Source organism: Hippocampus comes, unplaced genomic scaffold (genome assembly GCF_001891065.2).
Source record: "Hippocampus comes isolate QL1 unplaced genomic scaffold, H_comes_QL1_v1.1 scaffold390, whole genome shotgun sequence".
Lineage (NCBI taxonomy): Eukaryota > Metazoa > Chordata > Actinopteri > Syngnathiformes > Syngnathidae > Hippocampus > Hippocampus comes.
This window is the reverse complement of record NW_017805083.1, coordinates 89,472-101,407: the sequence shown is the minus strand read 5'-3', so window position 1 is coordinate 101,407 and position 11,936 is coordinate 89,472. Positions and strand designations below refer to the sequence as shown.

At 50.2% G+C, this 11,936-nt stretch overlaps 1 protein-coding gene across 12 annotated transcripts in view; it reads right to left on the bottom strand.

Annotated features, from left to right (window-relative positions):
- Positions 1-532: 532 nt before the first annotated feature.
- Positions 533-11,936, bottom strand: part of celf3a (cugbp, Elav-like family member 3a) — an 18,896-nt gene continuing 7,492 nt past the window's right edge. The window contains exons 1-12 of one of the 12 annotated variants that reach the window (XM_019865363.1): positions 11,687-11,767; positions 8,534-8,582; positions 7,980-8,108; positions 7,787-7,866; positions 7,488-7,631; positions 6,018-6,165; positions 5,636-5,785; positions 5,210-5,269; positions 4,813-4,917; positions 3,785-3,928; positions 2,790-2,923; positions 533-661 (exon numbers count right to left, since the gene is read on the bottom strand). In XM_019865363.1, coding sequence (XP_019720922.1) covers positions 2,796-2,923; positions 3,785-3,928; positions 4,813-4,917; positions 5,210-5,269; positions 5,636-5,785; positions 6,018-6,165; positions 7,488-7,631; positions 7,787-7,866; positions 7,980-8,108; positions 8,534-8,582 — 1,137 coding nt within the window. In that variant the 5' untranslated portion in view covers positions 11,687-11,767 and the 3' untranslated portion in view covers positions 533-661; positions 2,790-2,795. Of the gene's footprint in view, positions 662-2,789; positions 2,924-3,784; positions 3,929-4,812; positions 4,918-5,209; positions 5,270-5,635; positions 5,786-6,017; positions 6,166-7,487; positions 7,632-7,786; positions 7,867-7,979; positions 8,109-8,533; positions 8,583-9,017; positions 9,676-9,812; positions 9,963-11,686; positions 11,768-11,936 lie in introns of those variants that run through there. The other 11 variants (XM_019865368.1, XM_019865361.1, XM_019865362.1 and 8 more) reach the window with 11 other exon arrangements.

Genomic DNA, 11,936 nt, shown 5'->3' with positions numbered 1-11,936 from the left:
TTCTCGAAAAGACTTTTCAAAGAATTTTGTTATTTTATGCGGTAACCTATCAGGTGACCGAGAAGCGCGCATTCACTGCGTCAAGCGTGACATACTGTAGACTGATATAACAGAGAATCCGGTAATTTTCAAAATAAAACATCTGTCAGATTCCGAAATGAATAAAACGGAAGAAATGTAAGTTATTTATTCTTTCTGTGCGGCCCGGCATCAATTGACCCGCGGACCGGTACCGGCGGTTGGGGACCCCTGTTCTAGATCACAAATGACACTATACAGCAGGACTCTGTTCGGTAGAATCACATGACTGATATGCTTTTTCATTTTTTTTTCTTTTTTTTTAAACATGTAGATTAGAACTTGTCGCTGACATTGGATCTACATCGTAAAAATGAATCCAGCTATGGAATGACGGGAACTCGAGGAGCAACTTCTGACACCGATGCTGCCGTTGTACTTGTTTATGACATTACGGCAGTTGCTAGTGTTTTATGTAAATCATTTTATATACTGTCTCTCTCTTTCGTGTGTGTGTGTGTGTGTGTGTGTGTGTGTGTGTGTGTAAGAAGTGTTGCTCCTATGTGCTATTGTGGTTGGTCAAACAACCATACAAGGCTGGGACATCCCGAGGTGGTTTTCTTGATTGAACTCTTACATTGTCCTGGAGGTAAGAGAGAGAGAAAAGAGAAAAGAGAAAATGTTTAAGGCAGGTGAAAGAAGTACAAATTCATATATTTCATTAAAAACAAAAAATGCAGTCAGTACCCACTGCTTGCACTGACACCGCAGAGGCGAATCACTCTCGAATGATAGTGTTCATGCAACTCAAACAGTGGCAGTGCACGCACAAAGTTGCCTTTCATCTCTTTTGGCAGGCAAATGAATTGAGAACATGCACAATAGGAATTCTGCCGGGCACTGACTCCAATATTTGTCTGTAGGTTATGGCCGTTCAGATTTTTCCAAAGTCAAATCATCCATCAGATCATTTCCTCTGGAGCGAATTGCTCAAAACGGCATCGGCGGACTTTTTTTTCCCCCCTCTTAAATCAGGAGTATATGTTATGAAAAGCTTCTTCTTGTTTGTTGCCACTCCTGGTAACCCGACCGCAACACGTTCCATACGATTGATTTCATTTTTGGATTTTTTTTTTTTTACAATATGAATTTTTAAAAAAAAATGGTAATTTAGTGACTTGCTTAAAGGGGACATGTTGAAAATGGACTTTTTGCTTGCTTGCGTGTGTATGTATGTGACTGGGTTCGGTTTCCCCATGAACGTCTTGAGCTGCGCTCGACATATCGTGCCACTTTTTCACTCAGCGGCAGATTCAGTTGGATGAAATCCGGCCTTTTGAAATGCAACGTGCGTGCGTGTCTCCGCTTCAATGTCTTTGATTCCGATTCAGAGAAAACTTGAAATCGGGGGCTTTTTGGTCGACTTCCCTCTTTGCTGGCGCTTTGCGGAGACGCCGTTTCCATGAGCGTGCCGTAGATGAGCAATTCCACACCGGCATGGAAGACTGGAAAATTGCTTGTCTGTTTTTTTTGGTCCCCAGAATTCCTAAAGAGGAAGCTCGTTCCTCTGCCAGCAGCCAAACAGATTAGCCCCATACCACGGAAAGTAACCTCCGTGTCTCAAAAATCAAGAGTGGTTCCGATGATCCTTATCCTTATGACATCTTCCACGCAGACATTTGCACTCCAAATGTCACTTTGTCTCACACGCACACCAACACACGGCGACCGTCATACACAAACATGATCTTGTCCACTATTTCTGGAGGTCAACGTGTTCGTTGCAATTCCGGCGTCACAAACAACAACCAAAGTTCAGGCACCAAGTCACACGGAATCGAGTTACAAAACAAAACATGGCAAACCTTCACGACTTCACGCAAAACTACCACACCATCCAACTGAACAAAGGGGAAAGTGTAAGAATGATCATCATGACCGATTTTTAAAAAAAAGCCGACTAATAAATAATAATTACAACAACAACAACAACAAAAAAAAGAAAATACCTCTGGAACTCTGGAATTCACAATTGAGTTTGTTTTCAAGTTTGGAGGATTAGAAGAGCAAATCAAAATAAAGCCACCCACAGCATGTCATGATCATCAATTACTTACAGATACGGTAAAGTGCCTTTTTCATCGATCGGCGTCGGCAAAGGATTGAAGCCAGGACCAAATAAAAAGAGGGAAACTCACAAGGCACCAAACACAGGCCACGGTCGCCACGGTAACCCGCCATGCGGTGGAGCATGGCGAGTCAAAAGGCGAAAGGCCCCAAAAGAAAACTTGCTAATGGCAACCGTCACAGGCAATATCGCCGCAGCGACCCACACAGGCCAAAGCACTTACGACGACGTGGTGAGAAGGAAGGGGTGGGGTGGGGGTGGGGGCCGGTTTGGGCGGTTGCTAAGCAACTGTAGCCATAGCGACGCACGCCTCCACCATTTACGTATGTCGGCGGGGCGGTCTTGAGAGTGGTGCGATGGTTTGGTTTCGGGAACGACGGGGCACATGGCACGGCACAAAAACAACGAGTGAAAGGTCAAAGAACAATCCCGGACTGGCAGCAGTCGCATTCAGAGCTGTGACAGGAGCGCTTGGCCAGGACCGCACGCTCCATCCAAATATCGTCTGCTTCGCGACCATCGCGGCGGCTCGACTGGAAAGAGCAACACTTGAGAGCGTGAAAAGCCGTGGCAGACGAACTCGTGCACAGCGGCGCGCACCCGCTTGCTTGCTGGCGCTCCCGCGTCCTCGTTTGAAGCTCACCTCCTCTCAATAAGGTCTGTTGGCATCCTTGGGCCTCTTCAGTTGCACCTTGAGTCTCTTCATGCCGATCTGGAAGCCATTCATGGCTTGGATGGCGGTCTGAGCGCTGGAGGGGTTGTCAAAGCTCACAAAGCCTAAGGAAAAACACAACAAAGCCCAAAAACGCACGGGCGTGAACGTGGACGATCGCACACACGAGGTCCGCGGACACGCCTCGGTTGTGGTCGGCGAGCGGCGGCTCATTCGACGCAACGCTCCGGTCGCGCGTGAATCTCTGCGTCCTTTTCCGCCCCAACAGATTGTCTCCGCTGCGAGATGGGAGAGTGTCACATTTCGAGGGAAAGAGGAGAAGCACTTTGATTGGCGGCAAAAGTGTTCCACGCCCACAACGGCGCAAACCGCCTTGCGAAATCGCCACAAATCCCCCTTTTTGAGAAACAGGGGAAGATGGTTCCTTTTTTGTGTTGTTTTCCGCCGTCACAAAAACAATCTCTTGCTGACCCTTTCGAGGGTCACGTTAGTATTCAGAGCTCTCGCCGCTTCGCGGCGTGATGTGTTGTCGGGAACCGGATCAATATGGGAGGCATGGGGGTGCGGGGGGACCGGAAACCTTTGACCAACACCCGGTCCGACCCACCTATGCGCAGCGACACGCGCCGCCGGCCATGCCAAATGGCCATGAAAACAGAGCGCGCAGTGACAGGCAGTTGATGGCGGAAGCGACGCTTGACCTTTTGCAACGCATACAATCCCAAAAGTAGCTTTGCGTTCAACTCAACAGGCCCAGAATTCCCAAAGGCGGTCCATTTGTGATTTTCGGTGAAACAGAATCATCTCGAATGTGAATTTGTTCGCCAACGGAAAATATGCGATATGTGCTTCGGCTCGAGAAAGGTTGGGGAGAACTCAGATCGCCGTTTGGTCTTTTCTCCCTTCCGTTTCTAAATACCACGTGGGTGACAACAACGACGGTTCTCAACGTCGGCGCGGCTCACCGAAGCATTTGCTTTGGTTGGTGGCGCGGTCGACAAAGACCTTGGCCGAGATGACATTTCCAAAGGGCAAGAACATTTGCAGGATCTCCGAGTCGGTGAACTCCTGAGGCAGGTGGTAGATGAAGATGTTGCAGCCTTCGGGACCTTTGCACAAAGAGAGAAAAAGAGAGGGTGACATCTTCCACTCCACTCCTAAAACCTACTCCAGCTCGTCTACGGAGGTGGGAACGAGATTCTCATGGCCAACAATCACATTGGACCTCAGTTAACTCCACTCGCAACTCAACTCGGCCGTATTTCTCAAGCCTTTTCACCGCCGCTGTCTACAAGGTGCTGTGCACGGAGCAAAAAGAATTCAACAACAACAACAGACGAATGAATAACAAAGACAGTCAAAAGCACCCAAACTCAAGCTGAGTCCAAAGCCAAAGACTCCAAATGAGTTTTGTTGTGTTTTGTCCTAGCTGGGCGGCGAGGGGGCTCGCCCGACATTCGGGAGCGGCCAGGCAAAAGGCTCCATCCCCCTCGGAGCCGCCGCCGCTGAGTTCTCGCTACCTCTAACGGCGTCCGGGGCCAGGCCATTTCCAGATTGGAAAACAAATCTTCAAAAGAACTCTAGAATGTAGAGGCGATCGCCAGAGTGGCAGCGACGCGCTCCCTCTCACGAGGACCGGTCGAGAGAGGCGAGCGGCGGCATTCGGGGATGCGACGAAGGAGCGTTTCAAAGTGCTCACGGGAGAAAGGCGAGGCTTGACCTGAGGCCGCTGCCCAAAATGAAAGAAGCCAAAGTGGACAACGGCATCAATTTGCCGCTGCGGTTTCAAATCACCATCCAGTTTTGGACCGCAGTTCGCAAACACAAATAATCCTGATGTCAACCAAGGTACATAAGAGAAGCTGATAGAGTCAAGAACCGATAAAGCAGCGGCACCGCATCACTGTTTGCACAGTGATGAGGTGTAATCTAAATTGTGCCAAATGACGTGTTCTCCTGATAGTCCGTTTTTCTTTTTTTTTGGAGAATTTACCTTCACGTTGCTGTAGCTGCTGCGCCTGCTGCGGCTGCTGGGCTACCAGGGTGGGTTGGTGGGGGAACGGCTGCCCCACCAGGCTGTAGGCGGCAGGATAGGTGGCTGCAGGAAAGAGAGAAAAAAAAACAATCATCCAATGGGAATATGAACCATGAGAACATACGAGACTGCGACAAAGATGACTACAACCCACAAATGCAACAGAGCACATTTTCAAGAGGATTCATTTTGAACAGTCCCTTGAATATGGGCAGTTGTGCAAAATAAATTATAAAAAAAAAAAAAAAAAAAGAATCGATCAAAACCCTTGGCCCCAGCCAGGCCCCCTCAGTGAAATTGATCCGAGAACCGCCACTGCGTCGCACCTGTCGAGCGAACGGCAAGTGAGGCTCACCTGTGTAGTGCTGCATGCCCGCGTACGCTTGCTGCAGGGGGTCCAACACAGGACTCGGAGCTGCGGCACAAAAACATCATCACCAATCGCTCGATGCGCAACAGCACGCTCCAAATAGCCCGCGGCTCCGTCGCTTCGTTTCATTGGCATTGAATCACGCTTATGAGATCAGGAGCCTGTGAGTCGGAGGGGAGCCAACGCCCAAAACAAACAAACAAACAAAAAGTGAGCAAGTGGGACACCGCCGTGTTGCGTGTGTGTCGTTTGCCAAATCGCCGAAATCGGAGGAAACCAACATGTTGCGGGACTGTTGGATGGGGATGATGTCCCTGCACCTGCGCCATTGCCTGCGTGTCTGCGTCAGAGTTTTGCTTTGCTTCGACAAGGCCGGGAAGACATGAATAAGGTCGATCCCCCCCGTGGTACCTTGATAGGCGTGGACCCCGTTGGCGTACAAGGCCTCGGTCGCCGACTGGCCGCTGGGCGGTGCCGCCGCCGAGGGGTAGCCGCTCACGGCGATGGGTGGCGGCAGAGCGGGAACCGGGGTGGCGGCGATGGACGGCGGCGTGCTGGTACCTGCGGACGGCCGCGCGGTTATCCAAGGGCTCCGTTTGCATCGGGAAAAGGACCCATCGTGAAATTGCCGACGTCTCCTTGGCAAAGTCACGTTGACCCGCTCAACGAGGGCACATTCGAATCCCGATCGACTCGGCGCGGCGTTGGCGTCGTTTTTTTTTTTTGCGTTACTTGAAATTGCGAAATCCAACTCACGTGGGAGCGAACGCTCGCGCCGGGCCGCTCTGCTTACCTGAGGAGGGGGTGATGGATGCGATCGGCGTGGCGATGATGCCGCTGGGGTTGAGGGCGGCCAGCTGTTGCATCTGAACGGCCGCCACCGTGGCGACGGGAGAGAGGTAGGCCGACTGGGCGACCAGCGCCTGCTGCTGCTGCATCAACTGGGCGTCGGAAAAGGTTGCCGTTGGCAGCAGGCAAAAAAACAAAACAAAAACAAAACAGGCTGTTTGTGGCTCTTTGGTGAAACGGGCGATGGATGGGGATTTGTGGAGGCTGACGCTCCTTCCGATATTTGGCGGAATGAAATTGGGGAAACAGATTCTTGGGCTGCTCCATTGGAAAAAAAGGGACATGCAGAAAGGAACTGGTCCTTTCATGCTTGGAGCAACAACAACATGAAATCGAGGAAGTACCGTATTGGCCCGAATATAAGACGGTGTTTTTTGCATTGAAATAAAACTGAAAAAGTGGGGGTCGTCTTATATTCAGGGTCTAGACATTATCCCAATTCACGACGCTAGATGGCGCCAGATATCATTGAGGCGAATGCTGAACTTGACTCCCCAGTCCAACGTGAACTCCTGCCACGAAAAATAAAAATAAAAATAGCGGTAGCACGAAGAAGAAAAATAAAAAAATAGCGGTACGAAGGAAAAGAGAAGAAAATAATCGAAGAGATAACGGAAAATGGAGAAACGTAGTGACAATCTGGAGAAAAGTGGGTCGAAGATCGGCCAGGTTAACTGGCAGCTGAAGTTATGATGTAATTTACATTTCAAAAACCAGAAGTCATTCATTTACGAATGTGATTACACTTTGATTTACATATTTAAATGTTCAGATATTAAGATTTGAATGAGGCAAAATAACATGCTTTTTCTCTCAAATATATTGGTAGAATCATTTGTTTCAGACGTACTGTAATTATTTTCTGTATAAAAATTAATTCGGTGTTCAAAAAGTCTTTTTTAAAACTTGAGGCTTGAAAAAGAAGGGGTCATCTTATAATCAGGGTCGTCTTATATTCGGGCCAATACGGTACATGGGCATATGACTACACAAAGAGAAAAATCACCACCCCACCGACCCCCACAAAAACGTATTCATGTGTTCAGAAAAAAAAAAAAAAAAATCAGCAAAGACACAGCAGATTTTTGGAGCTCATATCGGCGGCCCTAAAGTTTGACAATTTGGCTCGACTTGCGCTAGCATTTGCGGTAGCTGAAATGAAACAGCATCGTGACCTATCGGCTTGCACAATGAGATTCCAATGTCTCCAAAATTCCACACCACACTCCAATCATGAGATGAACACCTCTTTGCGATGTCAATCCGGCTCCAAACTCAGCGCGGGGGGTCTGCAAAACGGCAGGCAGCTTTTGTCGGGGCCCCCGGTGAGCTGACGAGCTCCCACTTGAAAACTTCAATTCTTTGAAACGTGTGAAAAGAAAGTCTAGTGTGTGCGCGCGCGTGTCTTTCTCACAGCTTGCGCGTAGGCGTTGTAGGCCCCGAGGTGCAGGGTCATGGGACCGATGACTCCCAGCTGAGAGGCCACCTGCTGCATTCGCCGGAGCCCCCGCTCCTTCTCCGAATCGGCAAACTTCACCACCAGACTGGATGAGGCTCCCTCAAAGCAAAAGGAGATAAAAAAGAAATGCTCGTGGATCCCGATGGGCGCGTAAGGCCTCGCTACTGGAGAAAAATCAACACCTAATCACGTGGCTGCATCACTGTGCGCCCCCTCTGTGTGTGTGTGCGTGTGTGTGTGCGTGTAGGACTCACCGGTAGAGTTCGACTCCCGTGCAGAGCGTTGATAGCGGCTTGGGCCTCGACGTTGCTGTGGAACTTGACAAATGCGCATCCTGGAGGGCAAGATGACGCGCCATCAAAGCGTGAACTTGACTTTATCCGATTGGATTTCCCTTTCGCTCGGCGCGATGTCAACCTACTCAGGTTTAGGGAGGGGGTTGGTTACCTTTGCTGGTTCCGTCGGGCCCGCGGAGCACCGTGCACTCCTCGATGCTGCCGAACGCTTCAAACATCTTTCTCACGTCAGGGTCCGTCTGCTGCTTTCCCAGCATGCCCACAAACAGCTTCCTGTCTTCTGAGGAGGAAGGAGGGCAACCAGAGGAGGCCAAACATAAAACGCAGCTGTATCATGACATCATACAAGTGCGAGTTGGACATCGGGAAGGCCGATTTTCGGTGATCTTGAGATTGGACTGGTTGTTATTTTCAACCGTGCGGCAATTTAAAATGACATTCATTTTTTTCGATCTTTGGGGCGGATTCATTGGGAAACATTTTGGGGGTGGAGCGCGGAAGGAATTAAGTTCATAACTTGAGGGTCTCTGATGATCAAAATATGAAAGTCCCAATCTTTACCCTGCCGTGACTGCTCCTGGCCTGAAAAGGGATCGAAAAAGATCCCGTTGGTGCGGCGCGCGTGTGTGTGTGTGTGTGTGTGTGTGTGTGTGTGTGTGTGTGTGTGTGTGTGTGTGTGTGTGTGTGTGTGTGTGTCTCTCTCACCCCCTCTACTCTCACTGTCTGCTGGCTTCACCTGGATTGGGCGGTTCATCTGGAAACAAATAAACACGGGATGCAGTCAGTTTCAATGTTCAAAGATTATGGGAGTAGAAGAAAAAGACAAATACGGAATATGAAAAACAAGTTCAGTGTCAGTGGTGGTTATATTTTGTCATTACTCTCCCCAATGTGTTCCTTCACTTTTTTTTTTTTTTTAATTTAGCCCGACTTGCCCGGCCACAACATTAGGCACATCTCCTTTGAATCGAATAATAACCCATCTGTGGGGCGTATTGATGATTTTGTATAGCCCCGCCCCCAAAAAGTGCGATTTATCGGACCGTTGAATGTATGCAGTTGTTATTGTGGCTTCGGTTGGTAGTCAGGCAGACTGTCTCTTCTGATGTAGCGATTTGGTCAAGATGGAAAAAAGGCTCCCTCAGCCGCGGTTTCAATCAAATTTGTTCTTGGATGGTATTCGGTGTACCTAATGAAGCGGGCACGATTGAAGGCTCTTCCGCTTTACCTTCCCTCCAATGACTCTCTCTCAGAATCCACTCTAATCCCAAGTCCATGGTTCCTTCCGCCGCTATCGCGCCAAAACCAGGAAAAGCACACCCACCCTCGCGGGATTGGGCAAGTGATGAGATTAAGAACACCCGCTGGCTAATCTGGATTACAGGAGCAAGCCCGGCATCAGACTACAGCCAAGATATTCCCATCCTGACAGAAAGGCAGAGACCAGGCGAAACGGGGGAGGGGGGGGGGGGGAAGCGGAAATGAAATATTGAGCAAAAAAGGGGTGAGGAGTGTCGAACACAACAGCGCAGGATGAAACGTCCTTTTCATCAAGTGACAAACTGCTGAAAGAATTTAAGAATTTCTTTCCCCTCCACAATTTCCTCCTCTTTTATTTAGTCAAGCCCTTTATGAAATGACACGCACAAGTGTTTTGCAAATATGGAAAGTCCCCCCGCAACAAAGGCGGAAGGGGGAGTTGCGTAAAAGAAGAAAAAACATGGGGGTGGGTGGGGTGGTGGGGGTTAAAGGGAGAAGTGCAGATTAAGGGATAGAGTGGAGCATATGGAGACAAGGCAGATGATGGGGATGTGTCTGTGTCTGTGTGTGTGTGTCTGTGTGTGTGTGTGTGTGTGTGTGTGTGTGTGTGTGTGTGTGTGTGTGTGTGTGTGTGTGTCGGGGGATGCATGTCACAGTGCCACTCTGCGAACTGTGTCTTAATGAAGGTCTTAATTACGGAGCTGGTGACATTTCAGCCACTCACCGATCTTGCGTCACTGATTAATCTGATGTGATCGGTCACCAGGGGACACAATCGATCGCCCCGGGCCTTCAGGACCGGAGCGCACAAGTGCTCTTGACACCGCGCTGAAATAACACCAACACCTGCTGCAAGGGGCCCTTACGTCTCTTCGCTGTTTGGGGGGCAAAGAAGCCTATTTGGTACCTTCTGTAGCAATGGTCGCGCAGAACAAATGAGTCATGACTCAAGGGTTCTTAAAAGCCCCGTCGCGGTATCCAAAGTGCTGTGCATGGAGCAAAAAAAGAATTCAAACAACTGACAATAAAACGACGAATAAATAACAAAGACGGTAGAAAGCACAAAAACAGCCCGATGAAAAATGCCAAAAGTCCAAAGCGGAAGACTCGAAATGAGTTTGGATGGAAACGCTCAGCGGCAGGTCAGCGGAAAAAAAAAAAAAAAGGGGGATCCCCTCCGCGCCTTTGCTGAGTTTGCGCTACGTCTCATCGCGTCTGGTCCGCAGACACTCTTCTATCCGGGCAGGAGCTCGGAGAGGTCAGGTGGGGCGCCAGGCCATTGAAAGATTGGCAAAAAAAAATGGGAGGATCTTCTTCCAAAGAACTGGAAAACGAGCCAGTGAAGGGACGCCAGAGTAGGAGTCACACGCGAGCGGCGGCATTCGGGACCGACTGGAGACGCTTCGTGGAGGAGAAGGGGCATGAGCCTGATCAATACTATATCATGTTTCGTTGTCTTTTCTTTGTGTTTTTTTCTTTCAGAAAGTTGCTGAAGTAAAAACAAATGTCTTGTAGGAATCAGAAACAAAAATCTGGCTTGGAGTTGACCATACGGGGCTGCACTTGATAGAAAGCGGACCTTGTTTTGATCATCATGACCGCAGCGAATACGAACAGGACAACCCAAACTAAGCGGTATGCCGTAATGGAATCAAATCATCATCATCATCATCATCATCATCATCTCCGGTGTCCTGTTTGAACGTCTGGCGACCGCCACGGCGGAGATAAGCGCGATGCAGCAGATGCCCCCCCCCACCCTCCTCCTCCTCCCTCGGTAGAAATCCAAATATAAAAGAGCGACAACAGTGAGAAGCGGAGGCCATCAAGGCTGAGCCACTCCACATCGGCACGGCAACCGGCGCCCCCGGCCTGGCGTGACGGCCTCGCTCGCATTGGCCATCGCCATGACAACACCTTGCAACGAGGACCGCCGGCGGATCAGGTAAACGGCACGCGAAGGTAGATGAGAGACAAACAAATGAAAGAGGACGACGGACGTTTATGGGGTGGGAATCGGGAGACGGGGAGGAGGGGGGTTAGATTTGTGCGGACGGGGAGGGCGGGGTAGAAAAGGAACGACAATGGGGGAGGCGAGCAGAGAGGTTTGTGCCTGTTGAATGCGAGCAGGGCTCCCTGTGAGCCTTCATCACAAACACATTTGACCAGCTTCGTCTTGCGTGGTTGAAGTTTGTGGAGTGTAATTTGAAGTTTTATTGACAGACGAGGCGGTGGGGGATGGACTAACAACACACACACACACACACACACACACACACACACACACGCGCGGTGATGCTCGCCGTTCATCGATCACAGGGGCAAACACGCACGCTGGCTGTCCACGTGTGGCAGAAGCGACATCATTTGTCGGCGCGGTGACGCTGGAGGGGATTTTGCCAGGGATTATTCCGTATCAAAACCACAGATTATCCAATCACATCCTAGTCTCTGATCATAAAAGCCCCCCATCGGCTGTCACCGCGCACTCGGGGAGAGGGGCTTGCTCCCAAAATCAAAGACGTTTGCATCCGCTCGGGGGAGGGCGGCCGAAACGTGTTTGAGATCGTACGAAGGCTGAGCCCTTTTTTTTCTTCCCTTTCCGTCGACGGGCAGAGCGGATGGAAAAATCTCACTTTGCGTGGCATCTTTCTCCCCCCGCGTTCTCTTCAATTCGCCGACTCTATCGGCGGCGCGCAGAGGCCGACTCGGAAGGCGGGGTGGGGCGGGGCTGCGGGCCACAAAGACAATGGTCCTCCTTCGCCCTCCCTCCGCTCTGTGCTCCGTCACATCGCATCGTGCCGGGTCGCTTAGCAACCTGCCATCCCTTGTCCCAGCTGTCTCCCGG